The sequence below is a fragment of the Eretmochelys imbricata genome, chromosome 8 (genome assembly GCF_965152235.1).
Source record: "Eretmochelys imbricata isolate rEreImb1 chromosome 8, rEreImb1.hap1, whole genome shotgun sequence".
NCBI lineage: Eukaryota > Metazoa > Chordata > Testudines > Cheloniidae > Eretmochelys > Eretmochelys imbricata.
This window is the reverse complement of record NC_135579.1, coordinates 95,505,990-95,532,575: the sequence shown is the minus strand read 5'-3', so window position 1 is coordinate 95,532,575 and position 26,586 is coordinate 95,505,990. Positions and strand designations below refer to the sequence as shown.

General features: G+C 45.4%; 1 protein-coding gene across 17 annotated transcripts in view; it reads right to left on the bottom strand.

Annotated features, from left to right (window-relative positions):
• Positions 1-10,291: 10,291 nt before the first annotated feature.
• Positions 10,292-26,586, bottom strand: part of LOC144268559 (tetratricopeptide repeat protein 4-like) — a 38,475-nt gene continuing 22,180 nt past the window's right edge. For 12 of the 17 annotated variants that reach the window (XM_077823506.1, XM_077823508.1, XM_077823510.1 and 9 more), the window contains 3 exons: positions 26,351-26,453; positions 25,755-25,817; positions 22,937-23,368 (listed from right to left, as the gene is read on the bottom strand). In XM_077823506.1, coding sequence (XP_077679632.1) covers positions 23,133-23,368; positions 25,755-25,817; positions 26,351-26,453 — 402 coding nt within the window. In that variant the 3' untranslated portion in view covers positions 22,937-23,132. Of the gene's footprint in view, positions 10,536-11,613; positions 11,697-13,006; positions 13,089-14,283; positions 14,499-14,632; positions 14,720-15,640; positions 15,766-19,087; positions 19,166-20,122; positions 20,285-20,550; positions 20,669-20,854; positions 20,897-21,566; positions 21,734-22,936; positions 23,369-25,754; positions 25,818-26,350; positions 26,454-26,586 lie in introns of those variants that run through there. The other 5 variants (XM_077823526.1, XM_077823523.1, XM_077823524.1 and 2 more) reach the window with 5 other exon arrangements.

Sequence of the window (26,586 nt, the reverse complement as noted above, 5' to 3'; positions counted from 1 at the left end):
AGTACCTATCAATCTGTAATGCAGTTACCCGCACTGCACCTTTGGTGGGGCGGGGGGGGGGTAGGAAGATGCTATCATCCCCATTTTACAGACTAAGTGACTTGCCCAAGGTCACACAGGATGGTTGTGGCAGAACAGGGAACTGAGCCTAGGACTCCTGCATCCTCGGCTAGTGCCCAAAGCACAGGGCCAGCTGTCCTCAGCCGTCACTTGTATGTGCACTTATGATATTCTGGTCTAGGTGTTTCATCGGAGGAGCTCCAGGCACCGTTCCAAAGTTGGTGAAGGAAACGGCACGTCACTAATCTGTGGGCTGCACTATACAGGTGGAGAAACAGAGGGTCACGCAGCGAATCAGCAGTGATTGTCTTGTCCAAGGCAGGTGCACGATGAGGAACAAGCAGGAGCTATCATCGCCGTGGGCAAACTCCTTGAGCACCTGCTGAACTGCTGTTGGGCTTAAGAGCTGGTCTTCTGACTCTTCCAACCAATCAGGTGGTGTAGCCAATTAGGCACCCTGCACATGGGGCTGTCCCGTGCCCTGCCCCTCCTATGCACAGGGCTGACCTGAGTCGCTGGCCTGAGCTCTGCCTCCCTCATGTGCAGGTTCTTGTCTGAGCCCAGCTTGCTCCCACGTGGCGTCGCTCCTCGCCCGAGCCCTGGCTGGCCCTCCACGTGGCTGGCATTGTTACTTGCCGGAACCCTGTTTCTCCCACAGGGCTGCCATTGCCACTCACCCCCCAAACCTCCGCACGTTCCTCTCTGCCCTGCTAGGGGTGCGCACCTTACTTTTTTGGCAAAAGTGGGCAAGCACCAACGGGACAAATGCCCACTTTTGCCAAAAAAGTCAGGACGGCCGGGACAGGGCTTAAGAAATGGACTGTACATTTACTACAATGCCCCCAAAACCCTTTTTGATCATAGGAATGCCCACATAATGAATGTTAATAGCCATAAACTGAATATAATTATACCCGCCCCTGTTTACAGCATTAAGCATATTATACAGACATTTTTACCTTGAAGATACATTTCTTTGCAGTAATTGTAGCCACAAGTTCCCTTAATCAGCAGTTCACAGGGGAGGGAGGAAGGGGGCCATGATCCCGAGCTCGTTTATGTAGCTGGGAAAGGTAGGGAGCTGGGAGATAGCACTTCTTCACTTAAAGGGCATCCCTCAGACAACCACATTCCTCATGCAGCTGCAATGCTTATCTATCCTTAACAAGCAGAAGGGGAGGGAAAAGGGTGGCAACTTTATCAAGGAGGAACCTGGGAACTACAGGCCAGTCAGCCTCACCTCAGTCCCCGGAAAAATCATGGAGCAGGTCATCAAGAAATCTATCCTGAAGCACTTCACGAGAGGAAACTGATCAGGAACAGTCAGCATGGATTCACCAAGGGAAGGTCATGCCTGACTAATCTAATTGCCTTCTATGATGAGATTACTGGTTCTGTGGATGAAGGGAAAGCAGTGGATGTATTGTTTCTTGACTTCAGCAAAGCTTTCTACACGGTCTCCCACAGTATTCTTGTCAGCAAGTTAAAGAAGTATGGGCTGGATGAATGCACTATAAGGTGGGTAGAAAGTTGGCTAGATTGTCGGGCTCAACGGGTAGTGATCAATGGCTCCATGTCTAGTTGGCAGCCGGTGTCAAGTGAAGTGCCCCAGGGGTCGGTCCTGGGGCCGGTTTTGTTCAATATCTTCCTAAATGATCTGGAGGATGGTGTGGATTGCACTCTCCGCAAATTTGCGGATGATACGAAACTAGGAGGAGTGGTAGATACGGTGGCAGGTAGGGATAGGATACAGAGGGACCTAGACAAATTGGAGGATTGGGCCAAAAGAAATCTGATGAGGTTCAACAAGGATAAGTGCAGAGTCCTGCACTTAGGACGGAAGAATCCAATGCACCGCTACAGACTAGGGACCGAATGGCTAGGCAGCAGTTCTGCGGACAAGGACCTAGGGGTGACAGTGGATGAGAAGCTGGATATGAGTCAGCAGTGTGCCCTTGTTGCCAAGAAGGCCAATGGCATTTTGGGATGTATAAGTAGGGGCATTGCCAGCAGATCGAGGGACGTGATCGTTCCCCTCTATTCGACATTGGTGAGGCCTCGTCTGGAGTACTGTGTCCAGTTTTGGGCCCCACACTACAAGAAGGATGTGGATAAATTGTAGAGAGTCCAGCGAAGGGCAACAGAAATTATTAGGGGTCTGGAATACATGACTTATGAGGAGAGGCTGAGGGAACTGGGATTGTTTAGTCTGCAGAAGAGAAGAATGAGGGGGGATTTGATAGCTGCTTTCAACTACCTGAGAGGTAGTTCCAAAGAGGATGGTTCTAGACTATTCTCAGTGCTAGAAGAGGACAGGACAAGGAGTAATGGTCTCAAGTTGCAGTGGGGGAGGTTTAGGTTGGATATTAGGAAAAACATTTTCATTAGGAGGGTGGTGAAACACTGGAATGCGTTACCTAGGGAGGTGGTGGAATCTCCTTCCTTAGAAGTTTTTAAGGTCAGGCTTGACAAAGCCCTGGCTGGGATGATTTAACTGGGGATTGGTCCTGCTTTGAGCAGGGGGTTGGACTAGATGACCTCCTGAGGTCCCTTCCAACCCTGATATTCTATGATTAAGTGAAGAGACAGTGCCTGCTCATGCCTTTACTTCCTATAGCAGTTACCCAGGTTTTTACTTAACCCTTACCAGGGGTGAAAGTAAATTAAAGGACTTACCGGTATGCCGGAGTCCTGAGCAGGGGCGTGGCCTCAACTGGAAGAGGCGGGACATTTGAAGACCCGGGGCTCCGGCTGCAGTAGCGGCGTCTGGGAGCCCCGGGCCCTTTAAATCAGCATTGGAGCCCTGCCGCCGCTACCCCAGGGCTCCAGCAGTGGGGCTCAGGCGGCGATTTAAAGGGGCCGGGGCTCCCTGCAGCAGCTGGAGCCCCGGGCCCTTTAAATCACCGCTGGAGCCCTGCTGCCACTACCCCAAGGCTACGGCAGCAGGGCTCGGGGAGCGATTTAAAGGGCCTGGGGCTCCGGCTGCTGCAGGGAACCCCAGGCCCTTTAAATTGCCGGCCTGGGGAAGCCAGTCCAGTCCGGCACGGCATACCACCTCTTGCCGGTATGCCGTACTGGACTGTACCGGCTTCCTTTCACCTCTGACCCTTACATACCCCAAGAGTATGATCACCCTACTCAAAAAGCAGCAAAGATACTGCTCTGCAATTTGATTGACTCTCTGTTTGCTCATTAGCCTGCAGGTGATAGGCAGAGGAGCAGAGGGACTCAATGCCAAGGAGTCTGAGAATTCCCTCCAGAATCAGGAGATGAACTGGGAACCCCCATCCAGTACAATGCCCATTGGTACCCCATGGGAGCAGAGGGCATTTTCCAGGAAGAACTGAGCAGTGTCATGTGTGGTAGGAATAGAACAGCATGGAATGAAGTGCACCATCTTAGTTAGGCGGGTGACAACAACCAGGATTAGCGAGTGTCCCTGGGAGCATACAGTTCTACAATGAAGTCCACTGATATAGTATACCAAGGCTGTAAAGGCATTGTCAGAGGCTAGACAAGACCTAGGGGCTTTGATCGTGGGAACTTGATAATCACAGGACCTTATATAATCCATGATGTAAGATCAAAGGTCTGATCACCAGAAGTTTCTCGAGAAGAGATTCCACGTCTTGAATTGTCCAAAATGACCCACAAGTGTCAAATTGTGGATAGTTTCAATACCTGGAGCCTAGGTTGTCCCTCTGGAACATAAAGACAACCCTCGGAATAGAGGAGGCCATATTGCAGTCAGAACTCAGAGTCAGGTTGGATACCTATATCATTCAGGGTCTGGCAGATCTGGGTTATGAACGGGTCATCAGGGAGCAGATGGAGAACGTCAGACTTCTGACGATCATCCTGTTGACAAAGTTGGATGCCTTGAGCATGGTGGCAGAGGGCTCTTTGACAGGTTTAATGTATTTGTCTTTGTGGGAAAGGACAGTCACCTTCCTGTTTCTCATCCCTTACAACAAAATTGAAACGAACGAAGAAGAGGAACCAGTGGATCTGACGCTGGTTAAGGCATATAACAGTCTGTTAAGTATTCCAGGTTCTTATAATCTGTCAGGAATCAGGCTCTGTCAAGGAGGAGCCCAAACCTTAATAGCCAGTAGCTCCTTGTCATACTTTTTCTCCACTGAGGTTAACTTCCAAGAGTAGGAAGCATGTGGGTAGAGTTGGTTGCAGGTGGCCCCTCGTGTTGAGCTAATAATGCACCTATGGCAAAGTTCAAGGCATTGGCCTTGATTGTAAATGGTTGGGTGGTCTGGGTGAATCAGGATAGGTGCCGGGGTGAATGCCCTCTTCAGTCAGTCAAAGGCTGACTGAGACTCTGTGGACCAGGCGAACTGGACCCCCTTTTTCAGGCCTATGGGTGCAGCCAGGCTGGAGAATGCTGTGACAAATCACCTGTAGAAAAATTGGTGAACCCTGGGAATTGTTGCACCTTGCAGACATCCTTGGGTGCGGCCCAGTTGGTTTTAAAATCAGTCCCTTCCTTGGGTCCTGATCCCAGACCCTTGGGATTCGCTGTTCCCTGGGCTACACTTGGGCACAACATTGACACATACAGCCGAGTAAAGACCACGGTTTTCTTCTCTTCTGTAGGGACTAGGGATATTGCCAACTGTTACGAGGAGAACCAGACCTGAGGGCCTGCCTGAGCTCAGGTCTTGGCAGAGTAAACAAAAACCCAGACTCTTCTGTGCACCGTTAGCCTACCGAAGCTGTTTATTTGCTGTGGCTTTATTTTTAATCAGATGCTGCTTTTGCCAAGGAAAAGCGACTTCATTCTAGTAGAACTTCAAGCAATAGCCATTATCCATGTAACATTGGGGTGGCTGTGGCTGTTTTTTGCTATTTTTTATTGTATTTACTCTGTAACCCATCCTTCCTGCCAGGTATCAATCTGGGCTTGGTGTAGTGGTGGTACTCTGCGAAAGCTCTGCCCCAAAATCAGAGTAGCTGAATGTTTCTTCTAAAATAATCCATGTTGTAGAAGTTATTGTCATTAGACTTCAGGGTTAACACCTCATTGAGACAAATGGGGACAGCCCATATCTTGTTTAGGGCTCTTGTTTCTGTGTTCACAGTCAACAGGACACTTCTTGACTGGTTCATAACTGGATGATTTTTGCAACCAGGGGGCCTAGGGATTTTAGTTTTTAAATGAAAGCTGAGAGAGTGAAGGAGCCACTAGAGACATGGTGGCACAGCAGTCTTTCAAGTGCATGGCACAAACTAACTGCTCTCTGGCCAGGACATGCACCCTCTGCCTAAAGGTTACACACATAATTTCTCTAGCTCTCCCAGCCCCTGCCCATTAGTCACCTCCTCCAGACCTGACCACTGATTGCCCATCTGTCAGCATGTTGGGCTGGTGCTAGCCCAGTGAGCAGTACTAAGGAACTCTCTCTCTCAAACTAATTTGAACCAAGATTAACAAGGTGGTGAATGAGAGTGAGCCCATGAATGTGCTCAGCTTCTGTTAGCATTCAGCTCCAGCTCTAACCTGTGAGTCTTGGGCCCATTGTTAACTGATCTGCTTTACTTAATGCCTTCAGTAATTCCAGCAGGGATTTATTACCCTCCCTATGTTTGTGAGGAGTAAAATCAAAACAAAAACCAAACCAAAAACGTCACTCAGGGTGTAGAGAAAATTGTTAGTCCTTTTCCAGCAATCATATATTGTAGCTGTGATGAGATTTTCCTCATTTAATAAAAAGATTGTATGAATGAAACCACATTCCTTAGTTTTGCCTCCTCTTTGGGAACAGGCTGAAGACAGCAACAGCAGCTTGGTAACAAACCCGGTGACCTTGGGATAAGAACGCTGGCTGGCTGAGAGTGAACCTCTTTGCCTCTTTAAGTACCACACCAACAGATGCTGAGCCCTCAACCTTAGTGAGAGAGCTGTACTTGAATTTTCCTTTCAGCCTTCTGGGGGATGCGGATCTGGGTCACTTTTATACCTGGCATGCTGCATTTTAAATATTGTTCTTATATGTTATATGTCTAGAAGCCTTCACTGAAATTGGAGTCCCATTGTGCTACACATCATGTAAGTATCTACAAGATGGCCCCAGAAGTGAAGAGCTTACAGTCTAAACAGACAAGACAAAGTGTGGGAGGGAGTGGAGGAACAGAGAAGTGAAGTGACTTGCTTACAGTCACACAGGTCAGTGGAAGCGCTAGGAAGAGAATTGTCTTCTCTTGACTCCTAGTCCAGGGGTGTGTCCATTACGCCACACTGTCATGCTACCAGGCTTCTACCTTAACTCTCAATGTGCACAAATTTGTATGCTGGAAATTGCATTTGCCATGTTGGATGTTGATAGCCCTTGGATGGTTGCAACCAGGATTGGACACTCATAGTGCAGAGCATGGAGTAAAGGGCAGAGGGGGAGTCCTGCTCTCACTGAAGTCAACTGTGCAACTTTCATTGACTTCAGTGGAAGTAAAGCACCTGAGTGCTTTTGAGCATCCCTTCCTTAAGGAGCTACTCCTCTCAAATCAGTGAGCTGAGAAAATGCACATCACCGGAAGCCTGGGACTGCAAGCTTTCTCATGGTATAAGAGCTTTGTGTCTACTCCTTGCAGGTCATGGTCTCTAACCCTAATCCTAAAACCCCACCATTGTTCATTGATCATTGTTTTTAATCAGTTTGATTCTGAGATGAGCTTTATCAGTCACTAGCAATGTTGGAAACTGGAATCTTACCTTGGCAAGACTCTGATAGAAAAACTCTATTTTTATTTTTAATAATGAAAGTTTAGATTCTGAAGAAGACAGAAGTCCTAGAAAGTTGGGGTTTCTGTACAGAGACTTATAGCAGGCTGTGAAGCTTTGTATCTGCAGGGCACAGTTTGAATCCAGCCTGAATTTGTAGTGTCTGAACGTCATTACCAACTGACAGCTGTCTGGGTGCCTCTGTGACATGAGTTAGTGGTCTCAGTCCAGTCCAGAATGTAGGTACAACTACTGGCCAGACACTGAGTGGGTGGGGAGACTGAATGACCTTCTGATTTCTAGAGCTGGTCTCCCCCCAGCAACATGGAGATGCTGAAGCTACACTTCTTTTTTAGGTAAATAGAAATACTTTATTCTCTAGTACTCTCAAGCTAGTACCTTTCAGCTTCACATTAGAGTAACTGCTTTCTTCTGTCCCTATCCTGGCCGGCTTTGTAACAGACAGCAAGCTCCCTGGACATACCTTCGGCTTCTTTCAAAATAGACAGGTCTTGGCTATTCCCCTACTCTTTCCATATCAGCTCTGCTTGTGCGTTCTTTAATCTGACTGTATTTGCTACACCTCATCCCAGCAAACTCCTTAATGACGATGGAGCCAGTTTCCTGTTTAAGATATTAAATGAGGTTTACTTACATCTAACAGTCACCTCATCGGCAGACTGTTGCTAAGTTCTGTTACACTAGGGTTAGTTCATTATTTCTAGCAAATCCTGGGTAGACGCGCACACATCTGGCTGGAAGAGAAGCCCATTAGGCTTGCGAGCTTTTACAGAATCTTGTGAATGTTGGAGGGAAGGATTTAAGGAGAGGCTGCATCTATACTGACTTGCATTAAATGTTCATGGCTTGTCTCTTTCTCTTCCAGATCACAATCTTCCATTCTGCCACTTGGCGGCACAGAATGCCTACAGGCTCGGACAGATGACTTGAGAGGTTATAGCAGACGCACACCTGATTGAGCAGCGCTATGGGCTAGGAGAGGATATTGGCCTGTTTTCAAACAAAACCTATGCTAAGCTGAGTGAATTGGACCCAAAATACAAGAAACTGTCAAGCCCGGTGATACTCTAACCCAGCATCTCCTCCCTCTGCAACCTGTGCTGCATTGTGCAATGGTTCGAGTTTGTCCTACATGGCTGCTCACCTTTGTACATTATAAATGAAAAAGGCAATTTTAACCTCAACCCTTCGTTTGCATGGCCAGAACTTAAGATTTGGAAAAAGATGCATTAGCTTTTCCAGTCTGTGCCTCACTACAGAACATGACTGACACTTTGGATAGTATGAGCTTCAGTATCTGCAGGTAAAGAGATTCTTTACTTCCTTTGGGCCAGGGACCTATAGTGTTATTGACCCTTACTGTTAGGAAATCTAGCCTCTAGCTGATCACATTATGTCTAACTATTCCTCCCAAAAAAAGTAAAGGCCCATCACACTGGCTGCTGTGAAGTGGATCATTACTTTGGGGTTAATGAAAGTGGCTGCCCATGAAGTGGTGCTCACAACAGCCCTCAGCCATCTCTTTAAACCGGCTATACATGTCTAGTTTTTAGGCTGTTCCTCATCATTTGATTCCTTCTGCATTGTTGCTGCTCTCTGCAGTACCTCACAGGTGGCTCTGTCTACCTTACGTGGAGTTAGTCAAAGCAGACTCTCCAGACCATCTTACACTGCCACTGAAAGGGGCTGTAGCTCAGCTACAACCAGAACCAGGGAAGGTTAAAGAGGCAGCAGGTCAAAGACTTTTTTAAAGGGAAGAGTCAGGAAGCTTCCAAGCTTCCTGTGATCTTGTGTTTTGATGACAGACTGATCGTTTCTGTACGAGCAGTTGCCTGGCTTATGTAGGCAGCACCTGTGATTACTTTAAAAGGTATCTTTGGTACGTGGCACGCTTATTTGATCAAGCTATCCAGATAGGCTGTCTCCAGTGTGTGCACTGAAGTACAGAAAAGCCCAGTTATTTTTTTTCTGAATGGGCAAACAGGTTCTCTTGACCAAATAACTAACTTTGGATTAAACCCTAACTTTATACTGTATCTAAATAAAGGGGCATATGAGTACAAAATGGCCCATCACACTCGCTAGGAAGCAAAATTCACCTCTGTTGACTTATGAACTAGGCACTTGGCTTATGTGCCGTACCATGGAGTGGATCTGTTCTGTGTTTATTGACAATGCTTTGATTGCGTAAACAAAGTTAAAATACTAATAGTTGTAGCCTTGAGCAATAGTCATTCCACTCAACAGTGGTGACAGCTGACCAGCCTAACTCCAAAGCCCCTCTATCGCTGTTAATTACCGGAGTTACTGAAAGATAGCATGATTGTGAGGGTAGAGCAGGGAGGCGGTGATCTGTTTTCTCTTCCCTTAGACTCACCTCCTAGTTCTTATCTGTAAAATGGGTGTACTATTTATGCACAGTGAGGTGCTATGTAGATGTAAAGTAGTGTTCTGATACAGTTGCTTAGAGCTGCTAGATTAAATCCAGCCTTGATGTGAGATGCTCCAACCCCTTGAGAATCCTCTTAAGGTGGGTTACGTTCTTTCGGGTAAAAGTTATACCAGCTTCTGTTAGAAGCTGGATTGTTTTTAACGGCTGATGCATTAGTTGGACTACACATGCAGTGTATCTTTCCACCTGTTATTGATCACTGTAGCTCTGGAAGTGGGGAGACCAGGGAGCTTTAGGTTAGAACCAATATTTTTAAAAATTAAAAAAAAACTTAGAAGCTAGAGCAGCCTGCTGTTGTAGAATCAGAATTCACTTAGTGCTAGCCCTATGTGACTACTGGTTATTGAGATACACGAGGTTGTTCTCTCACTTTGAAACTACTGTATGGTATTTCCTTGAGGATATCGGCACAATTTCCCATTCAGGAATACAGTAAGGAAACTGAGCCAGCCTAATTCATTAGGCACCAACCTGTCTACTTACCATAAACATATTTATTTGCAATCTACATCAGACAAAAAGAAAGGGTAGTGAAAGATCAGTAAATGTACAGCTCTTAATAAAGAGCTTGGCATTCCTTCGTTCAATAGCACAGTGCATTAGTGAGTGAACTGCTGCTGAATTGATTTGACTGCTCCGGGCCAGTGGATTAATGCAGAGTCATCCAGTGCTACTAGAGGATATCCCAGTTCCACTGACTTCAAAACCAGTTAACTACAACCATTCCAGTGCTGGAGGTCAGCAGTGGAATTCTTCACTCCTCCACAATGCAAGTACATTGAAAATTGAGGTCACTTCATCTATAATTAAGGTTTGGCACATATGCAGAGCTGCTATTCATACACTGCACAAGGCTTAAGGGAACAGCAGTCCATTTCAATAGATTAAAGAAGACTACCATCCATTTATATATTTCGGGCGGGGGGGGGGGGGGGGGAAGGAAACCAAGCTTCAGTCCGTATCCACTCAGAACTCGGTGACTTTGTTCCAAGGGGAGTTCTACATGTGCAAGAACTGTAAGACAAAGGTCCAATAGTGGTTACATTTATTTGAAGTAGAAAAAATTATTAAAATATACAGGTGGAAAGACTGAGTGTTCCCACTTGTGGATATGAACAATACAGCCCACAGCAAGGGTTTTTCTCGTCCCTTTTTGTGCTTGCACTTGCTCATTTTAGTCGATGCACCTTCTTGCCAAAAAAGTAATTCTTAGAGAAAGGAGAAAGCTTTACTAAAACCAAAAAAGTAGGTGTCCCAGCCTTTACGAAGTACCTGCAATGAACACAAAAAAGTCATTCATCCTCCTCCTTTCTACCCCAGCGTTATACAGAGTGAAAGCTTGGGCCCCTCTTCAACAATTAAAAACATTGGCTTCATGAGGGCTGATGACAAGAAATTTTTGGCTGAATTCGCAGCGCCAGTTATATTGAGGTCTGTGCATGTCTGGGGAGAGTGGTTCCTGAATCAATTCCTCTCCCCACAACTTTTCTAATTAAAATTAAGATAGTATTGTCACCCTGAACGTCACATTCATCCTGCCAGTGTAAAGCTGCAAGAGGCCAGGTTAGTGGCAAGGATTATGCATGCTGCTGAGTTTTATGGAATGATAGTTAAGATGCAGTCCTGAACAGCAAGATTCCGGGTCCGAGTTTTTACTGGTGACTTTGCAGCAAGATCTCTAGCAGGAAAAGAAGTGGTATGCTGACTCAGCACAGTATTCCTTCCCCCCACACACAGAGGATAGATTCTTTTTTAGTCTAAAGGCACATGCTATTTTTTGTTGTTTTACACTGCAGGTTAGGGTCAGCCTGTCAGCTTCTGAGGAGCTGAAGTCAGTTTCTTTATCAGCATGGGTTTTTCTGGATCTCACATACACACTGTGGGCTGCTCATGTAGATACAACCATTTTTAAACAGTACCAGACACTTGATCCCTTCAATACACTCAGTCCACTGAATTCCATGCACTTGATTATTTCACTGTTAGGAAACAGCATTAATAACGGTGTGTATGTGAGCAAAAACAGCAGACCAATGACAGTGCAATTTTCATATAACCCATTGAGGTGTTAAGTAAAGTGGCACAGAGGCAGCTTTCTGCTGTTTCTGCTCTTCCAAACACACACACATTATGGATGCAGACCCGAAAACTAGCGCGCTCTCCCTCTCTTGTGGTTTATTCCTCCCCTGCTTATGGATACGAAAGGTCTGACCGGGAAGTGTGATTTGTTTTGTAAAAAGCCATTTAACCCTGTAGAGGAGGCACCTGAATTTTACACGGAGAGCGCGACTCTACTTCTCCTCACGCGACAGATGAACGAACAAAACGCAGTTCCAGGCCACTTGCTCACCTTTGGTGCTGCAGCACTTGTAGCAGTGTGTTTTCTGTGTTCAGCTGGTACATTTCTTCTCTTGCTTCATCTTCAAAATACAGCTGGATAAAATTTGGCATAAGGTTAAATATTTAAGATACACCTGTGGGCAAGCCAGAGGTACCAGGGACACTAGCTAAAAGCCTGCTGAAAGACTTGTCATGATCACACACATGGTCAAACAACAGAGCATCTGCATGTGTGTTCTCTAGTCTCTAAAATGGATGTACCACTAAGGGCTCTGAGAGCTTCATATACCTAAAAGGGACTAGCAGGGGGTGGGGGAAAAAATCCAGAGACGTAGAAACCTTTCAACAGCTTGTTTTGTATAGATTGCAGGCTTTTTATTTATTTACTATCTACACGGCTTTCCCTATATAAACCAATATATACTTGATCTGTTATGACTGCTCTTGCATAGGACTGTCTCCAGCCAAAGAACAGTTGCATTAAGAAGGTGAAACGCTCTGCCTGTCAATGAAGTGATAGGGTTATGGGAATCAAAGCCTTCGGACCACTTTTTAAAATTTCATCCCTGGTATCACTTCATTATAGTTACCCAAGGGATAAATTTAGCCTGTTTTGTTTAAGAACCATTATTACAGCAGCTAGGTCTAAAACAAAACTTATCCCGACGTATTTAAGCCCCTTAGATTGCATATGCCAGTTGGCACTTAACAAAAGGTCCATCCTGATAAAGTAGTGCCTGAGGAATTATCATTCTTTCAGAAAGGACTGCTCAGTGCACCAAGGGCCATCAATGCTGCCTGGGGATATGAAACTGTAGTGGGAAATAACTATCCCACATACTTGTATGCGAGTAATTTATGTTGGAATATACTGAAAACTACTGTAAATGTAGTCAGAGCCTAATTAAATTCTAAAGGGTTAATCTCATCAAGTCTCCATAGGTAATAGCATTCAACTCAGAGCTAGGCTACTTCTAACAATTACCCCTATGCTTTTCTATCATGTGTTAGTGTACACATTATTTTGAACACTTTTCACTAAATTATGGATTAAAAAGTTATTAGGTTAACAACCTATTGGTCTACTTCTTATTACATACATGGGAATCCAGGCAATAAAATAGCTCATAATAAAAAATATAAATCCAGAGAGAGAGAAATTTCACATTCTTACTTTAAATAGTGTTGTGTATTTCTAACAGCTGCAATAGATTTAGGAAGCCTCCTAGCCTTGAAATGTACAAATGAATTTGCGGCCCGCACCTTTATTTCACAGGAAGGCATGCTAAACAAAAATGTTACATATATATTTTATATACTTAGTAAGCTGCTTATGAGAAACTAATTAAAAAAAACCAATGTACATCTAAAATATAAAACAGAAGAAGGGTTAAATTTCCTACCTCTAGGTTGCTGGGATGATATTTTCTTTCCGAATCCCAAGGAGGTAACTCAGCAAACATCACCAGTATATGATCAATAAATCTAAAAGTCAAGGTGGATCTTGTTATGACCCTAGTCACAGCATTATACAGCATTCAGTAGCTACTATAAATCCATGCTAATAAATCTACTAGTTCAACTTCTCTAATTCATACATTTAAATATGAATGATGGCAAAGATTACAGTAATAAGCAGGTTAAACAATAGCTTCAAGACTAATTATCTGATTATGTTCAGGCCAATGTAAGTTTCAGAAACATACTCTTCACATACTGAAGTTTATACTTTGCTTTAAACACATACTTTCATTAACAACCTTCACAGTGCAACAAAAAATGTTACCATTAATGCTACCAAGGTTACCATTAATCTTTGATTTCAACGTTTTCACGCATACTGCCAAGATAAATGTATATTTATTTAAAATTGATTTCCCCTCTCTGCGTTACTAACAGTGCCTTAGATCAGAATGAAAAACTTTCAAAATCTAATTTACATGGCACTGTTTATGCCGCCTGTTTACTTTTTGCACTTCAGTCATTTTACATAGTGAAACTGCTTTGGTTTGTCAGATTCACTTTCACTTTCTTGGATCTTGAACACAGTACAATGCTCTTGCTTTCCAACATTAGGACAACATTAAAACCCCTTACCTAACTATGTGCAATGAGATTTAAAACAAAAAATAATCTATTAATATTACGTTTGGTTAATACACATGCCACCATAAAGTGTTATGAATTTCAAGTTCATTAACTTGTAACCCTGCAGGGCTAGAAATTAAAGCTCATATCAAGAGAAGGGGAGTTTCCCCCTTTCTAATGTGATGCAGCACTCACTTCAAGCCTTGAGTTAACAGGACAATATCAGGTCTCTAAGAGCTATTTTAGGTCATTTTTGGAGGTGTTTTATATTTATCAGCTTTAACTTCTCTCTTCCTTTGAGACCTGCACTACTGGACTCCTGGCACCTAAGGCATCTGGTGGCTTCAAAACACTGTCCTGATTAATTCCTAAATAGAGTTCTTGTAACATATATGGTATAGAGATTTCAGTAAGACATGCTTGAGATAACCTGTCACCTTTACATCACTATCATTAGATTTCCACACTCCTCCCCACTATGAACTCATAAAATCTAGATTTTGGCCCTGAACTACTTTGGAAGTCTGGTGTTATTCTGGCAAAGACACAGAATATCTGATATAATCATGATTTCACATGAAGCAGAAATCACCTGCAGTCCTCGTGAAAAGCTGAGATGAAATCCGTCTGCCCATATTCGGGATACAGGAAGAGCACAGGCCAGTTTAGATTGCCATTATCATCTAAGTAGACCTTTGTGCCTGGAGCACTGTCAGAATTCAGTCCATTTAAAGACATCTCAGCCAGACCATCTGATATTTCATCTTCCTCCTTACAGGCCTCTAGAAACAGCTTGATATTCCTTTCCTACATTGAAAGAATCAATTTGAGAACATGACCTAAAAATCAAAGTTTAGTCACTTGAATATCTACATATGAAGGGCAACTTTTCAAAAAGACAACTTTTAAAAGAGAATCCTAAACACATCTTAGGCACATACCTTAATAGCAGTGAGTAAGACTTCCTTTTGAGACTGTTCCTTCTTCTCCTTCAGTTTTGCTTTCCTTACATCCCGCTGTTCAGCTCGCTGCACGTAATACAAGTTTGCATCACAATCATGTGAAATAAGTCAACATCTCTCATTATTCTATTTATTGAAAAGCTGTGAAACCAATTTGGGTCACCAGAAAAATTATGATTCGTCTCACTGCATCTCTTTACAGTGACATGGCTAGGAATCCCCATTCAATTCCACTTCATGGAAATGCTAGGTGATTTTTTTTTTTTTTTTAGTATTTTACTCACACTTTGTCCTTATATAGCACCTTTCTTCCACGCTCAAAAACTCTCTACAACCATTAATTAAACCTCCAACATCCCTTGTGAGGGAGGCAAATATTGTTATCCCCATTTAACAGAAGGTTAAAGAAGGTAAAATTATGCTAATTTCATGCCCAAGATCACCCAATGGTCCGTGAGAGACAGAAATGAACCCTGGACTCTGGGGACCTAAGTCCCTTGCTCTAACCGGCAGACTATACCTTTCAGGTATGGGAGGAAGCATTCTCATTCTGTGACAATAGTAGGGAATACCTGTCTAATTTCTGTCAATCATGATTTAAGAGGTCTCTTTCTTTATCTACAGAACCAAAGCCATAATAAGCAGTTCGGTCTCCAATATGGCACCCTGTCCCTTGTTAGTTACAGTGATGCTGGCTCCACTAGCTGTAAAATTGGATGCACTGAATTTGGACAAGACCTATACTCAAAAGTTAAAGATTGGAAGAGACCCATTAGGCTATCCAATCCATCTTCCATGATCTTTAGATCCTGCTGGACAGAAACTGTATCACCCTCTGGAAAAAAATGACAATTAGCATTTATAAAGTGCCTTCCATCTGAGGATCCCAAAGTACTTCCCAAACATGAGGTGAGATAATGGACTAATGGTCTGATCTGGCATGGTAAATCCTATATTGCCATGGGCAGGTTTTATTTTGGTTTTTACCTTTAATCTGTCAGCTTTGGCTCTCGTTTCCACAAGTTTCTTTTCCTTCGAATCTATCCTCAGACCCTCCTCACACCATGCCATTGCTTCAGGGAAATTCTTTAATTCCAAATGACACAAAGCTCCTGAAAGAAATTTTAAAAATTCAGACATAGGACCAGTGTATAAATCTATTTATACTAGGGATGGGCAAACTTTTTGGCCTGAGGGCCACATCTAGGTATGGAAATTGTATGGCGGGCCATGAATGCTCACAAAATTAACAAATTCAGAGATATTAAAATAAACTTTATTTAATAAAGATACATTTTAGTGGAAATAAACATAAAACCTGATTTACTATTATAAATATACCATCATAACTTATTACAATAATTAAACTGAACTTACCCCCTTTCCACGCCCTTTCTCTGTAGCCTGGATTTGTTGGGCATCAACTTCCAGTCATTGGAACTCATTGAGATTCACCAGCTCCCTGCTCTCAGAAATCTCCCACGTAGGTTCTGACAGCCCACAACTTTGAAAACTGCTATTGAGAACTCCCTGGCCAACTACTCTTTGTTTTATCCTCAACAATGGAAAATTAACACTACTAAAACATCAGTCACCTAAGCCAATAAGCAGCAGGCACGTGGGCTTGCACGTTCCAGGCTCTGATGGCATGTGAGGTGTGTTTGGGTTGTACAGCCAGAGTAACATGCGTGTCCTCACGCTGGTCACACACGTCCTGAACACGTGGGAGTGCCAGGCAGATGGAGCGGGGCAAGGCCCCAACCCCGCTCCCCGGCAGGAGCAGGGCAATGGAGCTTGAGGGCTGGATTAAAAGGTCTGACAGGCTGGACGCGGCCTGTAGTTTGCCCACTCCTGATTTATACAAAGAGTAGTCTATATTCCCCTCAATATAAACAAGCACAACTACGAAGTTTAATGACTTAAATGAGGCTATTTAAAGTAGCAAACACCATGCCTGCTAGCTTGCTTTCACAGGATCAGGCTCAATTATAGGATTTCAGCAGGGGTAGCAAGGAGATAAGTGAAACAGAAGTCTCTGAAAATTGGCCAAATTCTTTGACGGTGTAACTGCTCTGAAATCAATGGAGTTATATGTCTTTACAACAACTTTAAATTTAAACTGCAGCAATAACCTTTTGGAGCTTTACTATTTTAAAGATTTAAGACTTGTCTCTTCTAGGAAGAGATCCTGAAGACTGAAGTAACAGAAATGGGATGAAATTCAATAGTACAGCGTACAAGGTCATTCATTTAGGGTCTAAGAAGAAGAATTCCTGCTAGGGGGCTCATCAGTTGGAAGCAACAGACGAGGAGAGAGACTGATCAAAGATGACTAGGAGTCATCAATGTGATGCACTGTGAAAAATGCAATCCCAGGATGTATCAGGAGAGGCACTTCCAGTACAGATAGAGAAATATTAAATGCTATCGTATAAGGCACTGGTAAGACCTCATTTGGAATACTGTGTACAGTTCTGGTCACCCATGTTCAAAGAAAGATTAATTTAAACTAGAACAGGTGCAGAGAAGAGCTTCTAGGATGATCTGGGGAAGAGAGGGCCTATTTTATGAGAGGAGACTGGAAGAGATTCAACCTAGCAAAAAGGCAGCTGAGAAGGTATACGATTCCCCTCTATAAATACATTGGAGGGTGAAGAGCTATTGAAGCTAAAGGACAATGTTGACACAAGAACAAATGGGTATACACTGGCCTTGAACAAATTAAGGCTGGAAATTACAAGAAGGTGTCTCACCATCAGAGGAATGAGGTTCTGGAACAGCCTCCCTATAGGAGCTGTGGGGGGCAAACAACTTAAAATGAATTGAGAGACAACAGGACAAATTTATGAGTGGGACAGTATGACAGGGTTGCTTGTGATGGTGGGAGGCAGAGTTCAGCAGCCCTGGGGATCCTTTCTGGTTTACGTGTTATCATAGAATATCAGGGTTGGAAGGGACCTCAGGAGGTCATCTAGTCCAACCCCCTGCTCAAAGCAGGACCAATCCCCAAGTAAATCATCCCAGCCAGGGGTTTATTAAGCCTGACCTTAAAAATATCTAAGGAAGGAGATTCCACCACCTCCCTAGGTAACGCATTCCAGTGTTTACCACCCTCCTAGTGAAAAAGTTTTTCCTAATATCCAACCTAAACCTCCCCCACTGCAACTTGAGACCATTACTGCTTGTTCTGTCATCCTCTACCACTGAGAATAGTCTAGATCCATCCTCTTTGGAACCCCCTTTCAGGTAGTTGAAAGCAGCTATCAAATCCCCCCTCATTCTTCTCTTCCGCAGACTAAACAATCCCAATTCCCTCAGCCTCTCCTCATAAGTCATGTGTTCCAGTCCCCTAATCATTTTTGTTGCCCTCCGCTAGACGTTTTCCCATTTTTTCACATCCTTCTTGTAGTGTGGGGCCCAAAACTGGACACAGTACTCCAGATGAGGCCTCACCAATGTCGAAGAGAGGGGAACGATCACGTCCCTCGATCTGCTGGCAGTGCCCCTACATATACATCCCAAAATGCCATTGGCCTTCTTGGCAACAAGTGCACACTGTTGACTCATATCCAGCTTCTCGTCCACTGTAACCACTAGGTCCTTTTCTGCAGAACTGCTGCCTAGCCATTCGGTCCCTAGTCTGTAGCGGTGCATGGGGTTCTTCTGTCCTAAGTGCAGGACTCTGCACTTGTCCTTGTTGAACCTCATCAGATTTCTTTTGGCCCAATCCTCTAATTTGTCTAGGTCCCTCTGTATCCTATCCCTACCCTCCAGCGTATCTACCTCTCCTCCCAGTTTAGTGTCATCTGCAAACTTGCTGAGGGTGAAATCCACACCGTCCTCCAGATCATTTATGAAGATATTGAACAAAACCGGCCCTAGGACCAACCCTTGGGGCACTCCACTTGATCCTTGGGGCACTCCACCTGATCCTGAAAGTTCACGCTTCAGGGGTCAGGAAGGGATTCTCTCCCTCCCCTGCCCGGAATGTATTCTAAGCAGGATAAAGCACCTCAGTAACGGATTTTCTTTCAGACGGAGAATACAGTGACAAGCACAAGCGCATTACAAACTATCAGCCATTCAAGGTAGATAAACAAAACTATATTATAAAATGGAAACAAATTTACTAACTTATAAAAAGTACATTTAGTCAAGCATAATAAAAAAAAATCTGACAGTCTACCCATAAGAACAGTATGTAACAAATTATCCTTATATAGCATTTTGAAACCTTGCCTTTTGATTAGTTAACTGAAACATCCATGATCATTGTGTTATTATACACAGAGTAAAATACTCCTTGAAAAAAAATATAGTTTTGCAAAATAAAGTGACCCCCCCCACCCCTTAGTTAATCTGGATTTAGCATTTCTAAATTACCTTTGTACTTCAAAATACTGCCATACTATCCATTTGTTTTTAAAATCTTACCTCTTATTATTGCTTTGAGATGGTTGGGTTTTAGCTTTCTTGCTGCAATCACATCACTGAGAGCAGAACGGTAGTTACCTATACAAAGCAAAACCTGGGTCAGAACATTTCACATGAACAACTTCTAAAATACAAGTAGACTTGAAGGCAACAGAAATCATTAGCCTGAGCCACAGCACAATGCATCTTCTATGACCACAAGACAGGTACAGATAGAGGTTGCACATTAATGACAATAGAAATAGATGATTGGGGTAAATCTGGTGCCCAGGAAAGTGAAGGGTGGATAACAGGAACTAGGACAGTCAATGCACAGACTCCTACATTTAACATACAACAGACTGTTCTCAATATTTATAACTTCCTTGTTTTGTTGCATGGATCTCAGTTGGAGCTATGAGAATACACAGGCCTACCCAAAATCTGATGCACATTATAGTTCTCTGTCTCCTTATCTCTTCTCTATAGAACCAGAGTTTTATCACTGTTCTCCTGCACCCAACCCCTGACCCAGGTTCACGGTGTTACTGCCAAGCCAGGACCTTCATCAAAGCAGCTCTAGGAATTAGCCCAGAGAAGCCCAGCATCAACCTGTTTACTTCACACTCCTCCCCAAAGCACTTTGCTTCGGCCACAAGTTTTAAATTTAGCAATGTGCAAAACAGAAGCTCCAAGGTTTGACCCCTGCAAAAAGAGTTAGAGCCACAGGGCTACATCACCTTGAATGGCCCCTTATGTTAAATAATCTGCTCGACCTTGTATTTAGCTGTGACACTGAGTACCATTCCCAGACCTGAGGAACAAGAGACCTGTGTAGCTTGAAAGCTTCTCTCTCACCAAGAGAAGCTGGTCTATTAAAATATTACCTTGCTCACCCAGTCTCTCTGAGAGCCACAGGGACAGTTCTTGACTGTCTGAAAATCTTTTAAAAATTTGTAACAGTGAAAGCACATGACATAAACAGGCAAAGCAATTTAGTCATTTCTGGTTACACAGAATCTAGGTCAGATATAAAATGCAACATAAGGACATTACCCAGATAAAACTGTGTGGCAGCTCGGTTAGTATAAAGCACAGCATTCAAATCTTGGTCACTGCATTTCTTTTTTAACCCTTCAGTATATGAGATTACAGCTTTCTTGTAGTTCTTTTCCTTGAAGTATTCATTCCCCTCATTCTTATAGGTGTTTGCTTGGTCTGCAAAGACAAAACAAAACAAAACATCTTTCATTGTGCAATGCAATCAACAAATCGCCCCTACCTATGACCTTAGCATACCTAAAAATTCAAACACCCCTTACATACCCAATCCCCACTCAAAGAAAAGCAGATGTCTAGAACCCACCACACCCACCTACAAACAACTAAATCCTCAAATCCCAAGGATAATCCCAAAGGGCAGTAGCACAACACCAGAATGGTGTGAAATCAGAGATTTAAATTTTAATGAAATTATGAAATACCTGCAGGAGATCGATCCTCATCAAAAATGATTGACTGAAGGCATGCCAAATCAGGATTCTGTTCAGGATCAATTTCAGCAGGGGATTTCTTCATAAACATGGGGATCTTGTCAAATTCCTATTAATAACAGCCAGAGTGGAAAACACAATCACAGAATTGGAATTAAGTCCACATCTGGAAATCGTTAAGTCCTTATCAATATGGTCTTGCAAAATATTCTCTTCAAGCACATCAACCCAGTCAGGGCACAGGTAGCCAGTACTACATTGAAGGAATGGAAGAAGCCATTCAGAGCACACCCACCTCAATTTGGGAGCAAAAGCCCCTCATCTGTGATTCATCTGAAGGAAAGAGGAGTTTCTCTGTAAGCATTTCAATGGGACATTTCATATCCCACACAAGATTTTTTTTTTTCAACCTCTGTTGTTCCGATTGTCCCAGCATTAGGCCCACAAACTTTGGTGCCCTTACTGCCTCCTCACTAGGGGAGATCCACACTATTCTCGGGGGCCCAGACTGATCTGACACCCGCATTTGGAGACACACACACACCACCTGCCAGCTCTGTGGACCATCACAATCCCTCTCCAAAAGACAGGAGACCCCTCCCTGGCCCAAGCAGGACACCCTGCCAATACCCGCTCCTGTCTTTGCACACCTCATCACTAGGGCCAGCTCCTTCCCCACCACCAGATCCCTCTGCCCCCATCTCTACAGCCGAGACCCACTGCCCCCAAACAGCCCTCCCATCTCCAGGGATAGTCCCCTTCCCCCCATCGCTGGGAATCAGACCCCCTGCGGTCCCCAGACACCAGCCTCCATCTCTAGGGACAGCCCCCTGCCCCCCAGCAACGTGGACAACACCCCCCCTCCCCCCGGGCCTCCTGCCCCACCGCCCCCCACCCCTAGGGACAGCTCCCCTCCGCCTCGCCCCCCACCCCTTATCTCTAGGGACAAGACCCCGCTTGCAGGGTGGCCCCCCTCCCGCCCTGTGGCCAAGGCCCCCGGCCCGCACCTGCTCCCAGCTCTCCGGGTTGAAGCCCCCTGTGTAGCGCTGGGTTTGGAATTTGTCGAGGAAGGAGGCCGGCCCGGCCCCCTCCGCCTGCCCCTCGGCCGCCTCCATCGGCTCCGGCTCCGGCCCCGGCCGCCCCCCGCTTGTTCCTTCCTTCCTGCCGCGCAGCCGCCGCTTCCCCCGCGGCCCGGCCCGGCACCCTCCGTTCCGCCCCGCCCCGCTCCTGCCCGAGCCCCGGGGCGGCGCTTCCGCTGGGGGTCAGGGACCGCTCCCGCCGCCCCCTGCAAACCCCGGGACAGCCCCCCCCGCCCACCGCCTGGGGTCAGGGACCGCTCCCGCCGCCCCCTGCAAACCCCGGGACAGCCCCCCCACACCCCCCCGCCTGGGGTCAGGGACCGCTCCCCCCGCCCCCTGCAAACCCCGGGACAGCCCCCCCACACCCCCCCGCCTGGGGTCAGGGACCGCTCCCGCCGCCCCCTGCAAACCCCGGGACAGCCCCCCCACCCCCCCGCCTGGGTCAGGGACCGCTCCCCCGCCCCCTGCAAACCCCGGGACAGCCCCCCCCGCCCACCGCCTGGGGTCAGGGACCGCTCCCGCCGCCCCCTGCAAACCCCGGGACAGCCCCCCCCACCCCCCCGCCTGGGGTCAGGGACCGCTCCCGCCGCCCCCTGCAAACCCCGGGACAGCCCCCCCACCCCCCCGCCTGGGGTCAGGGACCGCTCCCGCCGCCCCATAAAAACCCAGGGACAGCTTCCCCGCAGGTTAGGGAGAGTTCCTGCCATGTCATACCCACCTAGGGACCACTCCCCCCACCCCCAGCCTAGGGTCAGAGACAGCTCCCCAACTGCCTAGGGATAGGGCTGAGTACCTGCTTCCCCTCTCTCCCCTCCACAAACCTAGGATCTGGGGGACAGGGACACCTCCCCCCCTAGGGACAGGGCTGAGACACAGCCCCTCTTCTCCCCCCATCCCCACAAACAGGGCCAGCTCCCTCTCAGCCCTAGGGACAGGAGCAAAGAGAGGGAATATCCCCTGCCCCCCAAACACAACAACCAATGAGGAAAACCCAGAGGGGGAAACAAATGCATAGAGTCAGGTCCAGATACTGCCCTGGAAGAGTGAAGCCTGTTCCCCCACAGGAACAGCTCTACCCTTGGTGGGGGTGGTAAGAAACCACCCCAACTGTGTGGGTCAAGAAAGCTCTCAACTGATAACTGGGCAGCAGAGAGCTCAGTGAGTAAAGAAACCAGAGACGCTCTCTGAGGAAGGCACTGGGCACTAACATCCAGCTATTACATGTGGCCAACACCCACCAACACTATAATTCTGCTCCAGAAAAGAAGTCAGGATTGCCTGGCAGGCTTTGTTCGCAATAAACTCCCAATGCTCTTTATTACCCATGTTCAGTTCACTTTCTTTGGCATGTTAATGACCCTTCCAGAGTCCCTTTGATTTTCCCTCTGGTGGGAAAACAGAGCAGGCAGCCCACGTTGAGAAAAATAATCAGAGTCTGGCTGTGTCTGCATGGGGCTTAGTGGGGCATAAGCCCTGGCTCTCTTTTTGAGCCAGTTAGTGCTTGGCAGCTAATTTCCAGAGGTTGAGGGCATTGAACAGCCTGGATGAGGTGCTTTCGGTAGGAGGAGGATTTGGGGGGCTTTTGTGTTTCTCAGCAGAGTCACTGTTCACTTTGTGTTGCTCAGCCAGGCCGTACTTTAATTTCCAGTAAACTGCCAGGACGCGTTCACGTGCCTGAGCAGCAAAGATACACACGGACGCCTCAGGGTCATGTATTAAGCCCCCGAGAGCTGAAACAAAAGACAAAATGTTTACTGGAAACTACAGAACTGTCATAAAAACCATTTATATCCAGAAATGCACCGCACACCGGGGTCTTTGCATATTCACATTCAGCTGTCTGAAATGCCATTCCTAAAGCCCTGCCCTGCATTTCCCCCTCATCTACAGCACCTGTAACATACCCCCCACGCCCCCCCGGCTAGATCCTCTGCATCCTCCTACTCATCGGCAGCACCCACGGAACACTACCATAAAGTACTTAAAAGTACTTGCCTGACAGGACTTTGTTATGCTTGATGCCTAAACATGTGCTGGGTGCTTCACAGAAACTAGTCTAGACACTGTGCAGGTCCTGAAGAAATTATGATGTAAGGCCTCAATACTGCAAGTTGTTCCATGGGGGCAGATGCCTCCACCTGCAGGGAGCTTCACTGAAGTCAATGGGATTCTGCATGAGCACAGTAGTCAGATCACGAGGAACAACTTGCAGGATTGATGCATAAGTTCAGACATAACACAACAAGTGAGGATAATAAAAGGGGAGTAGGTGGGGGGAAGGGAAGAGCTAGGAAAATGGTTACATTAATAAGATCTCACATTAACTCCATGAGGCATGGACACATCTATGAATGCTCAGATGCCACTCTGGTGCATGGGATAAAAATATCTAGACAGACAGCCACCCCAAGGAGCATGGAAGAACTTACAAAGGCAGTAGTGGGAGAATTAAAAAAGGGGCATCCAAGCTGATGACGGTGGCACAGTAGTGGAGATGGTGCATGAAAGGAGATCAAATCAAATATACACTTTGGGGCTGACTGATGTAAGGCTTTAATTTGATGTAAGGATGTAATTTGATATTGTCATAAATATAAAGGGAAGGCTAACCACCTTTAAATCCCTCCTGGCCAGAGGAAAAACCCTTTCACCTGTAACGGGTTAAGAAGCTAAGATAATCTCGCTGGCACCTGACCAAAATGACCAATGAGGAGACAAGATACTTTCAAAGCTGGGGGGGGGACGGGACAAAGGGTCTGTCTGTGTGTGTGATGCTTTTGCCCGGAACAGAGCAGGAACGCAGGTCAGAACTCCTGTAAAGGGTTAATAAGCAATCTAGTTAGATATGCGTTAGATTCTGTTTTGTTTAAATGGCTGATAAGATAAGTTGTGCTGAATGGAATGTATATTCCTGTTTTTGTGTCTCTTTGTAACTTAAGGTTTTGCCTAGAGGGAATCTCTATGTTTTGAATCTAACTACTCTGTAAGATATTCACCATCCTGATTACAGAGGTGATTCTTTTACTTTTTCTTTAACTAAAATTCTTCTTTTATGAATCTGATTGCTTTTTCATTGTTCTTAAGATCCAAGGGTTTGGGTCTGTGTTCACCTATGCAAATTGGTGAGGATTCTTATCAAGCCTTCCCCAGGAAAGGGGGTGTAGGGCTTGGGGGGATATATTGGGGGGAAGACGTCTCCAAGTGGGCTCTTTCCCTGTTCTTTGTTTAACACGCTTGGTGGTGGCAACATAAGGTCCAAGGACAAAAGGTAAAAATTTGTACCTTGGGGAAGTTTTAACCTAGGCTGGTAAGAATAAGCTTAGGGGGTCTTTCATGCAGGTCCCTACATCTGTACCCTAGAGTTCAGAGTGGGGAAGGAAACTTGACAGATGTGGAAGGTGAAGGGGAGCTAGTGGAGGCATTCTAAGAAGGGGGATGATACAGTCATAACACAGAGATGGTTTTGGTTCAGGATTTTGGATGGATTGGACGGGGAATAAACTGAGTATGCAAGGGACCAGACAGAAGGAGTTTGCCGTTATCAGTCTGGGAGAGGATTAGGGAGTAGGCAAGTGCTTTTGCTATCAGAGCAGAAAGGAAGAAGCAGAATTTTGAAGAGTGATGGAAGAAGCAGCAACCTGATTTGGTCATAGCATGGACACTGGAGAGGAGACAAAGATGATTCAAGGTTACAGGTCTGGTTGACAAGAAGGATGGTGGTGTTGCCTACAACATTGGAAAAAGGGAATAGAAGAGTTTAGTTCTCATTATACTGAGTTTTGAATTAATGGTGAGCCAAACAATATAAGATGTTGGAGTGTGTGTAAAAAAAGAGACTGAACTTTGAGAGATCCAGAGTGGATTTGAGAGTCATCAGTGTTGATAGAAGTGGTAGTCAAACACATGCGAGCAGGGGTGCCAACAAGAATAAAGCACAGAGGAAGAAGAGGTATAGAGTCAAACTAACACCGATACTATTTATACAGTTCCTTGCACAGCAAGAGTACTGATCTTTGTGCATATAAATCCCAGTGCCTCCTCAGACACACATACACACTCAGACACACACATACTCATCCAAGGCCACAGGAATTTAAAAATGAGGTCTTTTCTTACCATTACTTATGATGTCCAAATCTTTCATTTCCATCATGTTGTCCATGTGCATAACCAGGAACCCTGAACATGCCATTAAAAGCAGGGCATTCCCATTACTCTCCCACCCTCCAATAGGGACTTCCACAGTTTTTGTCTTTCTCACAAGGATGCCCTCAGGTATTTGGACAAGTTCCTAAATCCTGAGATGGAAAAGCTAAGGAGATAGGACTTGATCAAAAAGCCCACTGAAGTCAACTGGAGTCTTTCCACTGACTCCAATGAGCTTTGGATTGGGGTCATACTGAGAGGCTGGCTTTCAAGATGATGACATACATTTTTGTAGAGAAATTTCTATAGGAGCATCCAGGGGAATTTTGGAGGTGCCCACAGGATTAGTTGCTGATGGGTGGAGCCCTTAGGGATATTCTGATAGCATAAAATCCAGGAGTGACTCCTGTTTCTGTATTGCACCCAATACTAAATCCTATAAGGTCAAGAAATCAGGGTATCTGGCAAAAAGCAATTAACTTGCACTACTAGAGGGAACAGCGCAACAGATTGAAAAAGTGCTTCTATGGAATTGGCTAAAGAAATGCAAATTCTTCTGTATTTACCTATGAACATGGCTGCAGCCCTTCGTAAAGAGGGCTGTGTGCTGCTGAGGTAGCACTGGCTTTGGAACAAGAACCTTTGGACATTTTCTTGACGTGTCTTCACCTAAGACATCAATAATGCACAGAATGAAAGCTTAATGACAGGGATGACCCTACACAATCCCTCATGACCCTACCCGCACAGCCTGATAAATGGGTATCTTACTCTGTGTAAACCCTCCCTCAACCAAATCAAC